This window comes from Bufo bufo, chromosome 3 (assembly GCF_905171765.1).
Source record: "Bufo bufo chromosome 3, aBufBuf1.1, whole genome shotgun sequence".
Lineage (NCBI taxonomy): Eukaryota > Metazoa > Chordata > Amphibia > Anura > Bufonidae > Bufo > Bufo bufo.
In genome coordinates, this window is record NC_053391.1 from 554,887 (window position 1) to 567,511 (window position 12,625).

Below are 12,625 nucleotides of genomic sequence, written 5' to 3' on the forward strand. Positions count from 1 at the left end.
TACAAAGATGGAGTCAGTGAGATCCACCATAAATGTCCTGCCCCAAGACTGCTTCATGGCGACCATGGACCTTCAGGACGCCTATTACCACGTCCCGATTGCTGTGGCCCATCAAAAGTTTTTGAGAATCGCTATTTATATAAATAACCGGCTCTGTCATTTTCAGTTCATAGCCCTTCCCTTTGGGCTTTCCTCAGCCCCAAGGGTGTTTTCAAAAGTTATGTCTGATGTCGTCAAAGCCCTTCACCTAAGAGGCATCCAAATTATACCGTACCTGGACGACTTTCTGGTAGTTGCTCCCTGTGAAGAGACCCTTCTGTCGCACCTAGCAGATGTTCAGAAATTTTTTACCACCCTAGGGTGGATAATAAATTTCAAAAAGTCAGACTTAAATCCAGCACAAAGCAAAACCTTTTTAGGGGTAACATTAGATTCCCATCGATTAATGTCTTTTCTTCCACAGATCAAACAGATCGAGCTCCAGGAAAAAGTCTCGCTTTTCTGCAGCCAAAAATCCACAACAATAAGGAACCTCATGACCATTCTAGGTATCCTTACGTCCACGATCCAGTCAGTAAGGTGGGCCCAACACCACTCAAGACCACTTCAGGCATTCCTCCTATCTTCCTGGGATGGCACCTCCTCGGCCCTAGAAAAGCGAGTATTGATTCCGAAATCGGTAAAAACATCTCTTCTGTGGTGGAGAATCATAAAACACCTTCAGACGGGTGTTTCCTGGAGACAAGGAGATCAAATGATCATAACCACAGACGCCAGCAGCATCGGCTGGGGGGGGTCACTCAGGCGGGAAAGTGGTCCAAGGCACTTGGGGAGCGGATCTACTACAAGCCTCCTCCAACTTAAAAGAACTCTCAGCAGTATACAAAGTCATAGTCGCTCTCTTTACGCCTACATCACCAAAAAATATAAAAGTCTTCTCAGACAATACTACCGCGGTCGCCTATTTAAACAAACAGGGAGGAACCAGGAGTCGCTCCCTAGCAGCCGTAAGCGAAAAAATCTTCTCCTGGGCAGAGAGCAACCTGATTTCCCTTACAGCCTTACATGTCAGAGGAGAAGAGAATACTTTAGCCGACTTCCTCAGCCGTCAAACTCTGAAAGAGGGAGAGTGGTCCCTAAATCCACAAATATTTCACCAATTGTGTCTCAAGTGGGGGACTCCAGAAATAGATCTGTTTGCGACAAAGTCCAACAAACAGACCAAACAGTTCTGTTCCCTCTCCCAAAAGGACCAGCCATTATGGATAGATGCCCTATCCCGACCATGGCCAAACTGCCTTCTCTATGCCTTTCCTCCCTTCAGCCTAATACCGAAGTCTCTGATAAAGGTACAGGAAGAGAAGGCCAAGGTAATCTTTATAGCCCCTCACTGGCCGAGAAGATCCTGGTTCCCCTTACTACTTCACCTTTCAGCAGGGGAATCCTGGGTCCTCCCATCCATTCCGAATCTCCTTCATCAAGGCCCAGTAGATCACCCAAGCGTCAAAAACTTGAACCTGAGGGCCTGGAGACTGAACGCAACACTTTAAGAAAAAAGGGACTCTCGGATTCAGTTATTTCTACTCTTATGCTCAGCCGGAAACCCATAACATCCAGAATTTATATGCGGACCTGGAAAGCCTTTCAGAAATTCGCGGGTGACGCGAGTTTGCCCAACATTCCTCAAATTCTGCAGTTCCTTCAAGCCGGACTTGACAAAGGCCTCAGGCCAGCAACCCTTAGAGTGCAGGTATCAGCCCTTAGTGTGTTTTTGGACGTCAAGTTGTCAGAATCCTCTTTAATAAAGCGTTTTCTCAAGGGCGCAACGAGAAAGACTCCTGTAGCCCGTCCTACCATTGCTCCCTGGGATCTTAATTTAGTACTGTCTGTACTAATGTCTCCCTCGTTCGAACCTATAGAAGATATATCCCTGAAACTTCTGACGTTGAAGACAGTATTCCTTACGGCCATTACAACGGCTAGAAGAGTCGGGGAGATCCAAGCCTTTTCATATAAACCTCCTTATCTGACAATCTTCGATGATCGCATAATTCTGAAACATTGCCCAGCCTTCCTACCTAAGGTAGTGTCTAGATTTCACTGCGAACAAGAAATATCACTGCCCTCGTTCTGTCCTTCACCAACCTCGGAAAAGGAGAAGAATTACCACAACTTGGATGTAAGAAGGGTGGTAATCTGCTACCTCAACAGAACTTCATCGTTCAGGCACTCAGACCAGCTGTTCTTACAGTACCAAAGGCCCAACAAAGGTCACGGGGCAAGCAAACCTACGATATCCAGATGGATAAAAAATATGATCCAGTTGGCTTACCTGCAGAAAGACCTCCAACCCCCGGTTGGAATAAGGGCTCACTCCACCAGAGCGGTATCATCCTCATGGGCGGAGGCAACATCTGTATCATTAGAACAGATATGTAGAGCCGCAACCTGGGCCAATCCTATGACTTTTTTCAATCACTATAGGCTGGATATCCTTAAGAACCAGGACTTATCATTTGGGCGCAGGGTACTTTCTGCTGCTGTCCCTCCCTAGATCCTATTACTCTGTTAATCCTCCAATAAGTGCCGTTGTGGAGGCGTTAGGGAAAATAAATAATTACTCTTACCGGTAATTGGTTTTTCCAATAGCCTCCACAACGGCACTGGGATTCCCTCCCTAAAATATTATTACATGGGTCTAAGTTTGTAAAGACTTATTGTTTTCCTTCTAATGATGTAATTGTCCTTGGTTATTAATACAAAATTTATCTTGGCATCACTTCCGTGTCCTCTCTTATTGACTGACTAGGTAAAGGGGAGGAGGTTCTTAAATCTTCTGCTTCTACGTCGTTGTTTCCTGTCCGAGGCGGGGACACTCCTCCAATAAGTGCCGTTGTGGAGGCTATTGGAAAAACCAATTACCGGTAAGAGTAATTATTTATTTCTCCTCTTCTCTCATGTAACATATATAAAGGTCTCCGTCGTGTCCTCCCTTTCTCTTCTTCTCTCATGTAACATATATAAAGGTCTCCGTCGTGTCCTCCCTTTCTCTTCTCTCATGTAACATATATAAAGGTTTCTGTCGTGTCCTCCCTTTCTCTTCTTCTTTCATGTAACATATATAAAGGTCTCCGTTGTGTCCTCCCTTTCTCTTCTCTCCTGTAACATATATAAAGGTCTCCGTCGTGTCCTCCCTTTCTCTTCTTCTCTCATGTAACATATATAAAGGTCTCCGTTGTGTCCTCCCTTTCTCTTCTCTCCTGTAACATATATAAAGGTCTCCGTCGTGTCCTCCCTTTCTCTTCTTCTCTCATGTAACATATATAAAGGTCTCCGTCGTGTCCTCCCTTTCTCTTCTCTCATGTAACATATATAAAGGTCTCCGTCGTGTCCTCCCTTTCTCCTCTTCTCTCATGTAACATATATAACGGTCTCCGTCCTGTCCTCCCTTTCTCCTCTTCTCTCATGTAACATATATAAAGGTCTCCGTCCTGTCCTCCCTTTCTCCTCTTCTCTCATGTAACATATATAAAGGTCTCCGTCGTGTCCTCCCTTTCTCTTCTTCTCTCATGTAACATATATAACGGTCTCCGTCGTGTCCTCCCTTTCTCTTCTTCTCTCATGTAACATATATAAAGGTCTCCGTCGTGTCCTCCCTTTCTCTTCTTCTCTCATGTAACATATATAAAGGTCTCCGTCGTGTCCTCCCTTTCTCCTCTTCTCTCATGTAACATATATAAAGGTCTCCGTCCTGTCCTCCCTTTCTCCTCTTCTCTCATGTAACATATATAAAGGTCTCCGTCGTGTCCTCCCTTTCTCTTCTTCTCTCATGTAACATATATAACGGTCTCCGTCGTGTCCTCCCTTTCTCTTCTTCTCTCATGTAACATATATAAAGGTCTCCGTCGTGTCCTCCCTTTCTCTTCTTCTCTCATGTAACATATATAAAGGTCTCCGTCGTGTCCTCCCTTTCTCTTCTCTCATGTAACATATATAAAGGTCTCCGTCCTGTCCTCCCTTTCTCTTCTCTCATGTAACATATATAAAGGTCTCCGTCGTGTCCTCCCTTTCTCTTCTCTCCTGTAACATATATAAAGGTTTCCGTCGTGTCCTCCCTTTCTCTTCTCCCATGTAACATATATAAAGGTCTCCGTCGTGTCCTCCCTTTCTCCTCTTCTCTCCTGTAACATATATAAAGGTGTCCGTCGTGTCCTCCCTTTCTCTTCTTCTCTCATGTAACATATATAAAGGTCTCCGTCGTGTCCTCCCTTTCTCTTCTTCTCTCATGTAACATATATAAAGGTCTCCGTCGTGTCCTCCCTTTCTCTTCTTCTCTCATGTAACATATATAAAGGTCTCCGTCGTGTCCTCCCTTTCTCTTCTTCTCTCATGTAACATATATAAAGGTCTCCGTCATGTCCTCCCTTTCTCTTCTTCTCTCATGTAACATATATAAAGGTCTCCGTCGTGTCCTCCCTTTCTCCTCTTCTCTCATGTAACATTTACATCCCTCCTGATGTTTCTGCTTCTATTATTTCTGCTGCTGTCTCTGGACTTCTTCTATGTCTGTGAGGTCTCAGGATGTGGTCTCATTAGAGATGTATACAATGGCATCACAGACTTTCTAGCCGCTTTATTGTCTGGCTGCTCTGTGTCTAAGCTTTTCAGTGATCACTCGCCCCACATCGTCTGAGGTCCCTAAGAGCACAGAACCACTGATATGAGGAAACAAATGGCAGGCCCAGCTTGGTCAACAGTCTGCAACAAATCGGGTGGTACTTACCACCTGTGGCTGATGAATTCCACTGCAGACCTCGCAACGCTCTCTTCACAGGGACAATTTCCCAGCCCATGGAGTCTGCAAGCTCAACTACATTGAACTCCACAGAGCTTACATGTGTGTGATCAACTCCAGAAATACGTTCACGGGCAAGGGCAACGGCCACAGGGGGGCAGCTGGAGGAAAACAATGAGAAGCAGATGGGAAGAATGGTACAGCTCCACTAACAATGGAAGCTCCTGAGAAGTAAGCATGGACATCCATCACAGATCATGACTAATGACATTACCTGCGGGCCAAACCACGGAGTTGCTGAGGACCACTGTAACAGGTAACACGACACGTAGACAGTGTGGGGTGCAGAAGCTCCAGCCAGCGCAATTCATGGAGCTCCAAATAACAAAGAAGGGTCTCAATACCTAAATGGAAGGAGGAAGTGCACAAGAGGGTTGGCAAAAAGGCAGCAAAGATCCAGAAAAGATCCAGAAAAGAGCCCACAAAGAGCCAGTATGGCCCTAAAGACAGTTTATATATTTACTAACCAAGACTAGAAGACAGTATATAGAGGTGGTGCGAGGACTAGATACTACAGAGGACAGTATATAGAGGTGGAGGGAGGACTAGATACTACAGAGGACAGTATATAGAGGTGGAGGGAGGACTGGATACTACAGAGGACGGTATATAGAGGTGGAGGGAGGACTAGATACTACAGAGGACGGTATATAGAGGTGGAGCGAGGACTAGATACTACAGAGGACAGTATATAGAGGTGGAGGGAGGACTAGATACTACAGAGGACAGTATATAGAGGTGGAGGGAGGACTAGATACTACATAGGACAGTATATAGAGGTGGAGGGAGGACTAGATACTACAGAGGACGGTATATAGAGGTGGAGCGAGGACTATATACTACAGAGGACGGTATATAGAGGTGGTGCGAGGACTAGATACTACAGAGGACAGTATATAGAGGTGGTGCGAGGACTAGATACTACAGAGGACGGTATATAGAGGTGGAGGGAGGACTAGATACTACAGAGGACAGTATATAGAGGTGAGGACTAGATACTACAGAGGACGGTATATAGAGGTGGAGGGAGGACTAGATACTACAGAGGACAGTATATAGAGGTGGAGGGAGGACTAGATACTACAGAGGACAGTATATAGAGGTGGAGGGAGGACTAGATACTACAGAGGACAGTATATAGAGGTGGAGGGAGGACTAGATACTACAGAGGACGGTATATAGAGGTGGAGCGAGGACTATATACTACAGAGGACGGTATATAGAGGTGGTGCGAGGACTAGATACTACAGAGGACAGTATATAGAGGTGGTGCGAGGACTAGATACTACAGAGGACGGTATATAGAGGTGGAGGGAGGACTAGATACTACAGAGGACAATATATAGAGGTGGAGGGAGGACTGGATACTACAGAGGACAGTATATAGAGGTGGTGCGAGGACTGGATACTATGGAGGACAGTATATAGAGGTGGAGGGAGGACTAGATACTACAGAGGACAGTATATAGAGGTGGTGCGAGGACTAGATACTACAGAGGACAGTATATAGAGGTGGTGCGAGGACTAGATACTACAGAGGACAGTATATAGAGGTGGGCGGAGGACTAGATACTACAGAGGACAGTATATAGAGGTGGAGGGAGGACTATATACTACAGAAGACAGTATATAGAGGTGGAGGGAGGACTGGATACTACAGAGGACAGTATATAGAGGTGGAGGGAGGACTGGATACTACAGAGGACAGTATATAGAGGTGGAGGGAGGACTGGATACTACAGAGGACAGTATATAGAGGTGGAGGGAGGACTAGATACTACAGAGGACGGTATATAGAGGTGGAGGGAGGACTGGATACTACAGAGGACAGTATATAGAGGTGGAGGGAGGACTAGATACTACAGAGGACGGTATATAGAGGTGGAGGGAGGACTAGATACTACAGAGGACAGTATATAGAGGTGGAGGGAGGACTAGATACTACAGAGGACGGTATATAGAGGTGGAGGGAGGACTAGATACTACAGAGGACAGTATATAAAGGTGGAGGGAGGACTAGATACTACAGAGGACAGTATATAGAGGTGGAGGACTAGATACTACAGAGGACAGTATATAGAGGTGGAGGACTAGATACTACAGAGGACAGTATATAGAGGTGGGCGGAGGACTAGATACTACAGAGGACAGTATATAGAGGTGGAGGGAGGACTATATACTACAGAAGACAGTATATAGAGGTGGTGCGAGGACTAGATACTACAGAGGACGGTATATAGAGGTGGAGGGAGGACTAGATACTACAGAGGACGGTATATAGAGGTGGAGGGAGGACTAGATACTACAGAGGACAGTATATAGAGGTGGAGGAAGGACTAGATACTACAGAGGACAGTATATAGAGGTGGTGCGAGGACTAGATACTACAGAGGACAGTATATAGAGGTGGAGGGAGGACTAGATACTACAGAGGACAGTATATAGAGGTGGAGGGAGGACTAGATACTACAGAGGACAGTATATAGAGGTGGTGCGAGGACTGGATACTACAGAGGACGGTATATAGAGGTGGAGGGAGGACTAGATACTACAGAGGACAGTATATAGAGGTGGTGCGAGGACTAGATACTACAGAGGACAGTATATAGAAGTGGAGGGAGGACTAGATACTACAGAGGACAGTATATAGAGGTGGTGCGAGGACTAGATACTACACAGGACAGTATATAGAGGTGGGCGGAGGACTAGATACTACAGAGGACAGTATATAGAGGTGGTGCGAGGACTAGATACTACAGAGGACAGTATATAGAAGTGGAGGGAGGACTAGATACTACAGAGGACAGTATATAGAGGTGGAGGGAGGACTAGATACTACAGAGGACGGTATATAGAGGTGGAGGGAGGACTAGATACTACAGAGGACGGTATATAGAGGTGGAGGGAGGACTAGATACTACAGAGGATAGGATATAGAGGTGGGCGGAGGACTAGATACTACAGAGGACAGTATATAGAGGTGGTGCGAGGACTAGATACTACAGAGGACAGTATATAGAAGTGGAGGGAGGACTAGATACTACAGAGGACAGTATATAGAGGTGGTGCGAGGACTAGATACTACACAGGACAGTATATAGAGGTGGAGGGAGGACCATCACCGTGGTACAGACCCCAATAAATACAACTTGAGGGTCCAGTAGTGGCAGTCTCGGAGGTCAGAGCTCACTCACTTTCCTCTCGGACATCTAGCGCCTGCACCGTCTCCTCTATAGGCAAGGCTCGCTCGTGTCGGTGGCAGGAGCGCTCCACTGGCGTATTCCCTTCTCCGCTTTCACACTGCTCCAGGAAATCCATCATCTCAGAATCATCCACCTCACAGCCCTGCAGGAGAACAGATGATGGGAAGATGGCGGTGACCAGGAGTAGGCGCTACAGACCAGAGACGGGACAAACAGAGTCCGCTCACCCTGCTCAGCGCTTCCCGCTTACTCTGCAGCTCACGACACCTGCACCTGAGGAAGACCCTCTGCACAAGCTTCTTCAGTGTGAAATAATCCACAGAGTCCGCGTAGACATGGCGGCGAAGCTCGTCCAGATCCTGGGACTGGGAAGAAACATCCAAATATCAGCCTCTGACCCACATCTCCCCTAGAAAATCTGCCATACTGACCACAACCATCTGATACCAGACCCTAATCAGTCCCATATATCACCCCATACCTCTTTCATAATCCTATACTGACCTGAACATTGCCTAATATAATCTCAAACGGACCCTAAATCCACCCAATATAAATCCATACTGACCTTAATCCCCATATAATCCAACACTGTCCATAAAGCCCCCATAATCTTGTACTGACCACACGTATATCACACGTAATCCCCAATGACAACAATTTCCCCTCATACACTGCTCAAAAAAAATAAAAGGGAACACTTAAACAACACAATGTAACTCCAAGTCAATCCCACTTCTGTGAAATCAAACTGTCCACTTAGGAAGCAACACTGAGTGACAATCAATTTCACATACTGTTGTGCAAATGGGATAGACAACAGGTGGAAATTATAGGCAATTAGCAAGACACCCCCAATAAAGGAGTGGTTCTGCAGGTGGTGACCACAGACCACTTCTCAGTTCCTATGCTTCCTGGCTGATGTTTTGGTCACTTTTGAATGCTGGCGGGTGGCTCAGGTAGTGCAGCTTATCCAGGATGGCACATCAATGCGAGCTGTGGCAAGAAAGTTTGCTGTGTCTGTCAGCGTAGTGTCCAGAGCATGGAGGCGCTACCAGGAGACAGGCCAGTACATCAGGAGACGTGGAGGAGGCCGTAGGAGGGCAACAACCCAGCAGCAGGACCGCTACCTCCGCCTTTGTGCAAGGAGGAACAGGAGGAGCACTGCCAGAGCCCTGCAAAATGACCTCCAGCAGGCCACAAATGTGCATGTGTCTGCTCAAACGGTCAGAAACAGACTCCATGAGGGTGATATGAGGGCCCGACGTCCACAGGTGGGGGTTGTGCTTACAGCCCAACACCGTGCAGGACGTTTGGCATTTGCCAGAGAACACCAAGATTGGCAAATTCTCCACTGGCGCCCTGTGCTCTTCACAGATGAAAGCAGGTTCACACTGAGCACATGTGACAGACGTGACAGAGTCTGGAGACGCCGTGGAGAACGTTCTGCTGCCTGCAATATCCTCCAGCATGACCGGTTTGGCATTGGGTCAGTAATGGTGTGGGGTGGCATTTCTTTGGAGGGCCGCACAGCCCTCCATGTGCTCGCCAGAGGTAGCCTGACTGCCATTAGGTACCGAGATGAGATCCTCAGACCCCTTGTGAGACCATATGCTGGTGCGGTTGGCCCTGGGTTCCTCCTAATGCAAGACAATGCTAGACCTCATGTGGCTGGAGTGTGTCAGCAGTTCCTGCAAGACGAAGGCATTGATGCTATGGACTGGCCCGTCCGTTCCCCAGACCTGAATCCAATTGAGCACATCTGGGACATCATGTCTTGCTCTATCCACCAACGTCACGTTGCACCACAGACTGTCCAGGAGTTGGCAGATGCTTTAGTCCAGGTCTGGGAGGAGATCCCTCAGGAGACCGTCCGCCACCTCATCAGGAGCATGCACAGGCGTTGTAGGGAGGTCATACAGGCACGTGGAGGCCACACACACTACTGAGCCTCATTCTGACTTGTTTTAAGGACATTACATCAAAGTTGGATCAGCCTGTAGTGGGTTTTTCCACTTTAATTTTGAGGGTGACTCCAAATCCAGACCTCCATGGGTTGAAAAATTTGATTTCCATTTTTTTATTTTTTTGTGTGATTTTGTTGTCAGCACATTCAACTATGTAAAGAACAAAGTATTTCAGAAGAATATTTAATTAACTTAGATCTAGGATGTGTTATTTTTGTGTTCCCTTAATTTTTTTGAGCAGTGTATAATCCCCCGCCAACACACCCAGCCCGCGTATAATCCCCCGCCAACACACCCAGCCCGCGTATAATCCCCCGCCATCGCATATACACTCCCATATTGTCTCAGATTTTGATACTGATGACCTATCCTAGGTCATTGGTATCTGATCGGTGGTGGTCTGACACCAGTTCGAGAAGGCAGCGGTGTGACGGCCGTGCTTGGTATCAGCCCCATTCACTTCTATGGGGCTGAGCGCGATACCAAGCACAGACGCTATACAATGTACAGCCCTCCGAGCAGTGTGTTGGTGTCGGACGCCCACCGATCAGATACTGATGACCTACCCAGAGGATAGGTCATCAGTATCAAAATCTTGGAAACCCCCTTTAATACATCTCCATACATAAACCCTCCATATGAATGTTCCCACAGCTAGAGATGAGGACACGGACGGCCCCAGGTGGCTCGGCACTAACCTCAGGGTCCAAGAACAAGTGACAATGAGCATCTTTGCCATCGCGCCCGGCTCTTCCGATCTCTTGGACATAACTCTCAAAGTTTTTGGGCATATTATAGTGGATGACCCCCCTGACGTCAGACTTGTCCAGACCCATCCCGAAAGCCACTGTGGCTGCAACTATCCGCAGCTGGCCGCTCATGAAGTTGTTCTGCACCCTGCGACGCTCAGCAGAAGATAGCCCGGCGTGATACGAGTCGGCCATCCACTTCAGCGGTCGCCGAATCTTCTTCCTGGCTACATAGAAAATTCACAGTCACTGTAGTAAGTATGGGGCACTACCAGCACATCCAATACTTGTCACCATAAGACCGTGCTCTGATTTCCAGGGTCTCCACCCATCTGACCTTGAATCTTCTTCCTGTCCTGTGAGGCATCACCACCATCATCCGCTGTTTTAGTCACAGTAACCCCCTGCAGACAGGTGCGCAGCATGGCTGCCAGGCGCTGAGTCTCCTCCCTCCGTGTACAATATATAATTATCGAGTCCAAACTCCCAAACCGTTCTGCCTTCAAGAGAGCGACGAGAGCCTGGAGAGAGAAGAGAGCGTGATGAGAGCGCCGAGAGCCTGGAGAGAGAAGAGAGCGTGATGAGAGCGCCGAGAGCCTGGAGAGAGAAGAGAGCGTGATGAGAGCGCCGAGAGCCTGGAGAGAGAAGAAAGCATGATGAGAGCGCCGAGAGCCTGGAGAGAGAAGAAAGCATGATGAGAGCGCCGAGAGCCTGGAGAGAGAAGAGAGCATGATGAGAGCGCCGAGAGCCTGGAGAGAGAAGAGAGCGTGATGAGAGCGCCGAGAGCCTTAAGAGAGAAGAGAGCATGATGAGAGCGACGAGAGCCTGAAGAGAGAAGAGAGCGTGATGAGAGCGCAGAGAGCCTGGAGAGAGAAGAGAGCGTGATGAGAGCGCCAAGAGCCTGGAGAGAGAAGAGAGCGTGATGAGAGCGCCGAGAGCCTGGAGAGAGAAGAGAGCATGATGAGAGCGCCGAGAGCCTGAAGAGAGAAGAGAGCGTGATGAGAGCGCCGAGAGCCTGGAGAGAGAAGAGAGCGTGATGAGAGCGCCGAGAGCCTGGAGAGAGAAGAGAGCGTGATGAGAGCGCCGAGAGCCTGGAGAGAGAAGAGAGCATGATGAGAGCGCCGAGAGCCTGGAGAGAGAAGAAAGCATGATGAGAGCACCGAGAGCCTGAAGAGAGAAGAGAGCGTGATGAGAGCGCAGAGAGCCTGAAGAGAGAAGAGAGCATGATGAGAGCGCCGAGAGCCTGGAGAGAGAAGAGAGCGTGATGAGAGCGCCGAGAGCCTGAAGAGAGAAGAGAGCGTGATGAGAGCGCCGAGAGCCTGAAGAGAGAAGAGAGCATGATGAGAGCGCCGAGAGCCTGGAGAGAGAAGAAAGCATGATGAGAGCACCGAGAGCCTGGAGAGAGAAGAAAGCATGATGAGAGCGCCGAGAGCCTGGAGAGAGAAGAGAGCGTGATGAGAGCGCCGAGAGCCTGAAGAGAGAAGAGAGCATGATGAGAGCGCCGAGAGCCTGAAGAGAGAAGAGAGCGTGATGAGAGCGCAGAGAGCCTGAAGAGAGAAGAGAGCGTGATGAGAGCGACGAGAGCCTGAAGAGAGAAGAGAGCGTGATGAGAGCGCAGAGAGCCTGGAGAGAGAAGAGAGCGTGATGAGAGCGCCGAGAGCCTGAAGAGAGAAGAGAGCCTGAGAGTGACGAGAGCCTGAAGAGAGAAGAGAGCGTGATGAGAGCGACGAGAGCCTGGAGAGAGAAGAGAGCGTGAGGAGAGCGCCGAGAGAGAAGAGAGCATGATGAGAGCGCCGAGAGCCTGGAGAGAGAAGAGAGCGTGATGAGAGCGCCGAGAGCCTGGAGAGAGAA

General features: G+C 48.3%; 2 protein-coding genes across 4 annotated transcripts in view; one reads left to right on the forward strand and one right to left on the reverse strand.

The window, feature by feature from the left end:
• UBASH3A (ubiquitin associated and SH3 domain containing A) overlaps window positions 1-12,625 on the forward strand; it is a 698,439-nt gene that overhangs the window by 498,888 nt on the left and 186,926 nt on the right. The gene's annotated exons all lie outside the window — the stretch shown is intronic.
• The window catches only part of RECQL4 (RecQ like helicase 4), a 100,860-nt gene that overhangs the window by 27,988 nt on the left and 60,247 nt on the right, over window positions 1-12,625 (reverse strand). Inside the window, exons 16-21 of the mRNA XM_040422704.1 lie at window positions 11,112-11,295; window positions 10,724-11,001; window positions 8,286-8,423; window positions 8,050-8,200; window positions 5,070-5,199; window positions 4,784-4,956 (exon numbers count right to left, since the gene is read on the reverse strand). Of these exons, the coding sequence (XP_040278638.1) occupies window positions 4,784-4,956; window positions 5,070-5,199; window positions 8,050-8,200; window positions 8,286-8,423; window positions 10,724-11,001; window positions 11,112-11,295 (1,054 nt within the window). The remainder of the gene's footprint in view (window positions 1-4,783; window positions 4,957-5,069; window positions 5,200-8,049; window positions 8,201-8,285; window positions 8,424-10,723; window positions 11,002-11,111; window positions 11,296-12,625) is intronic.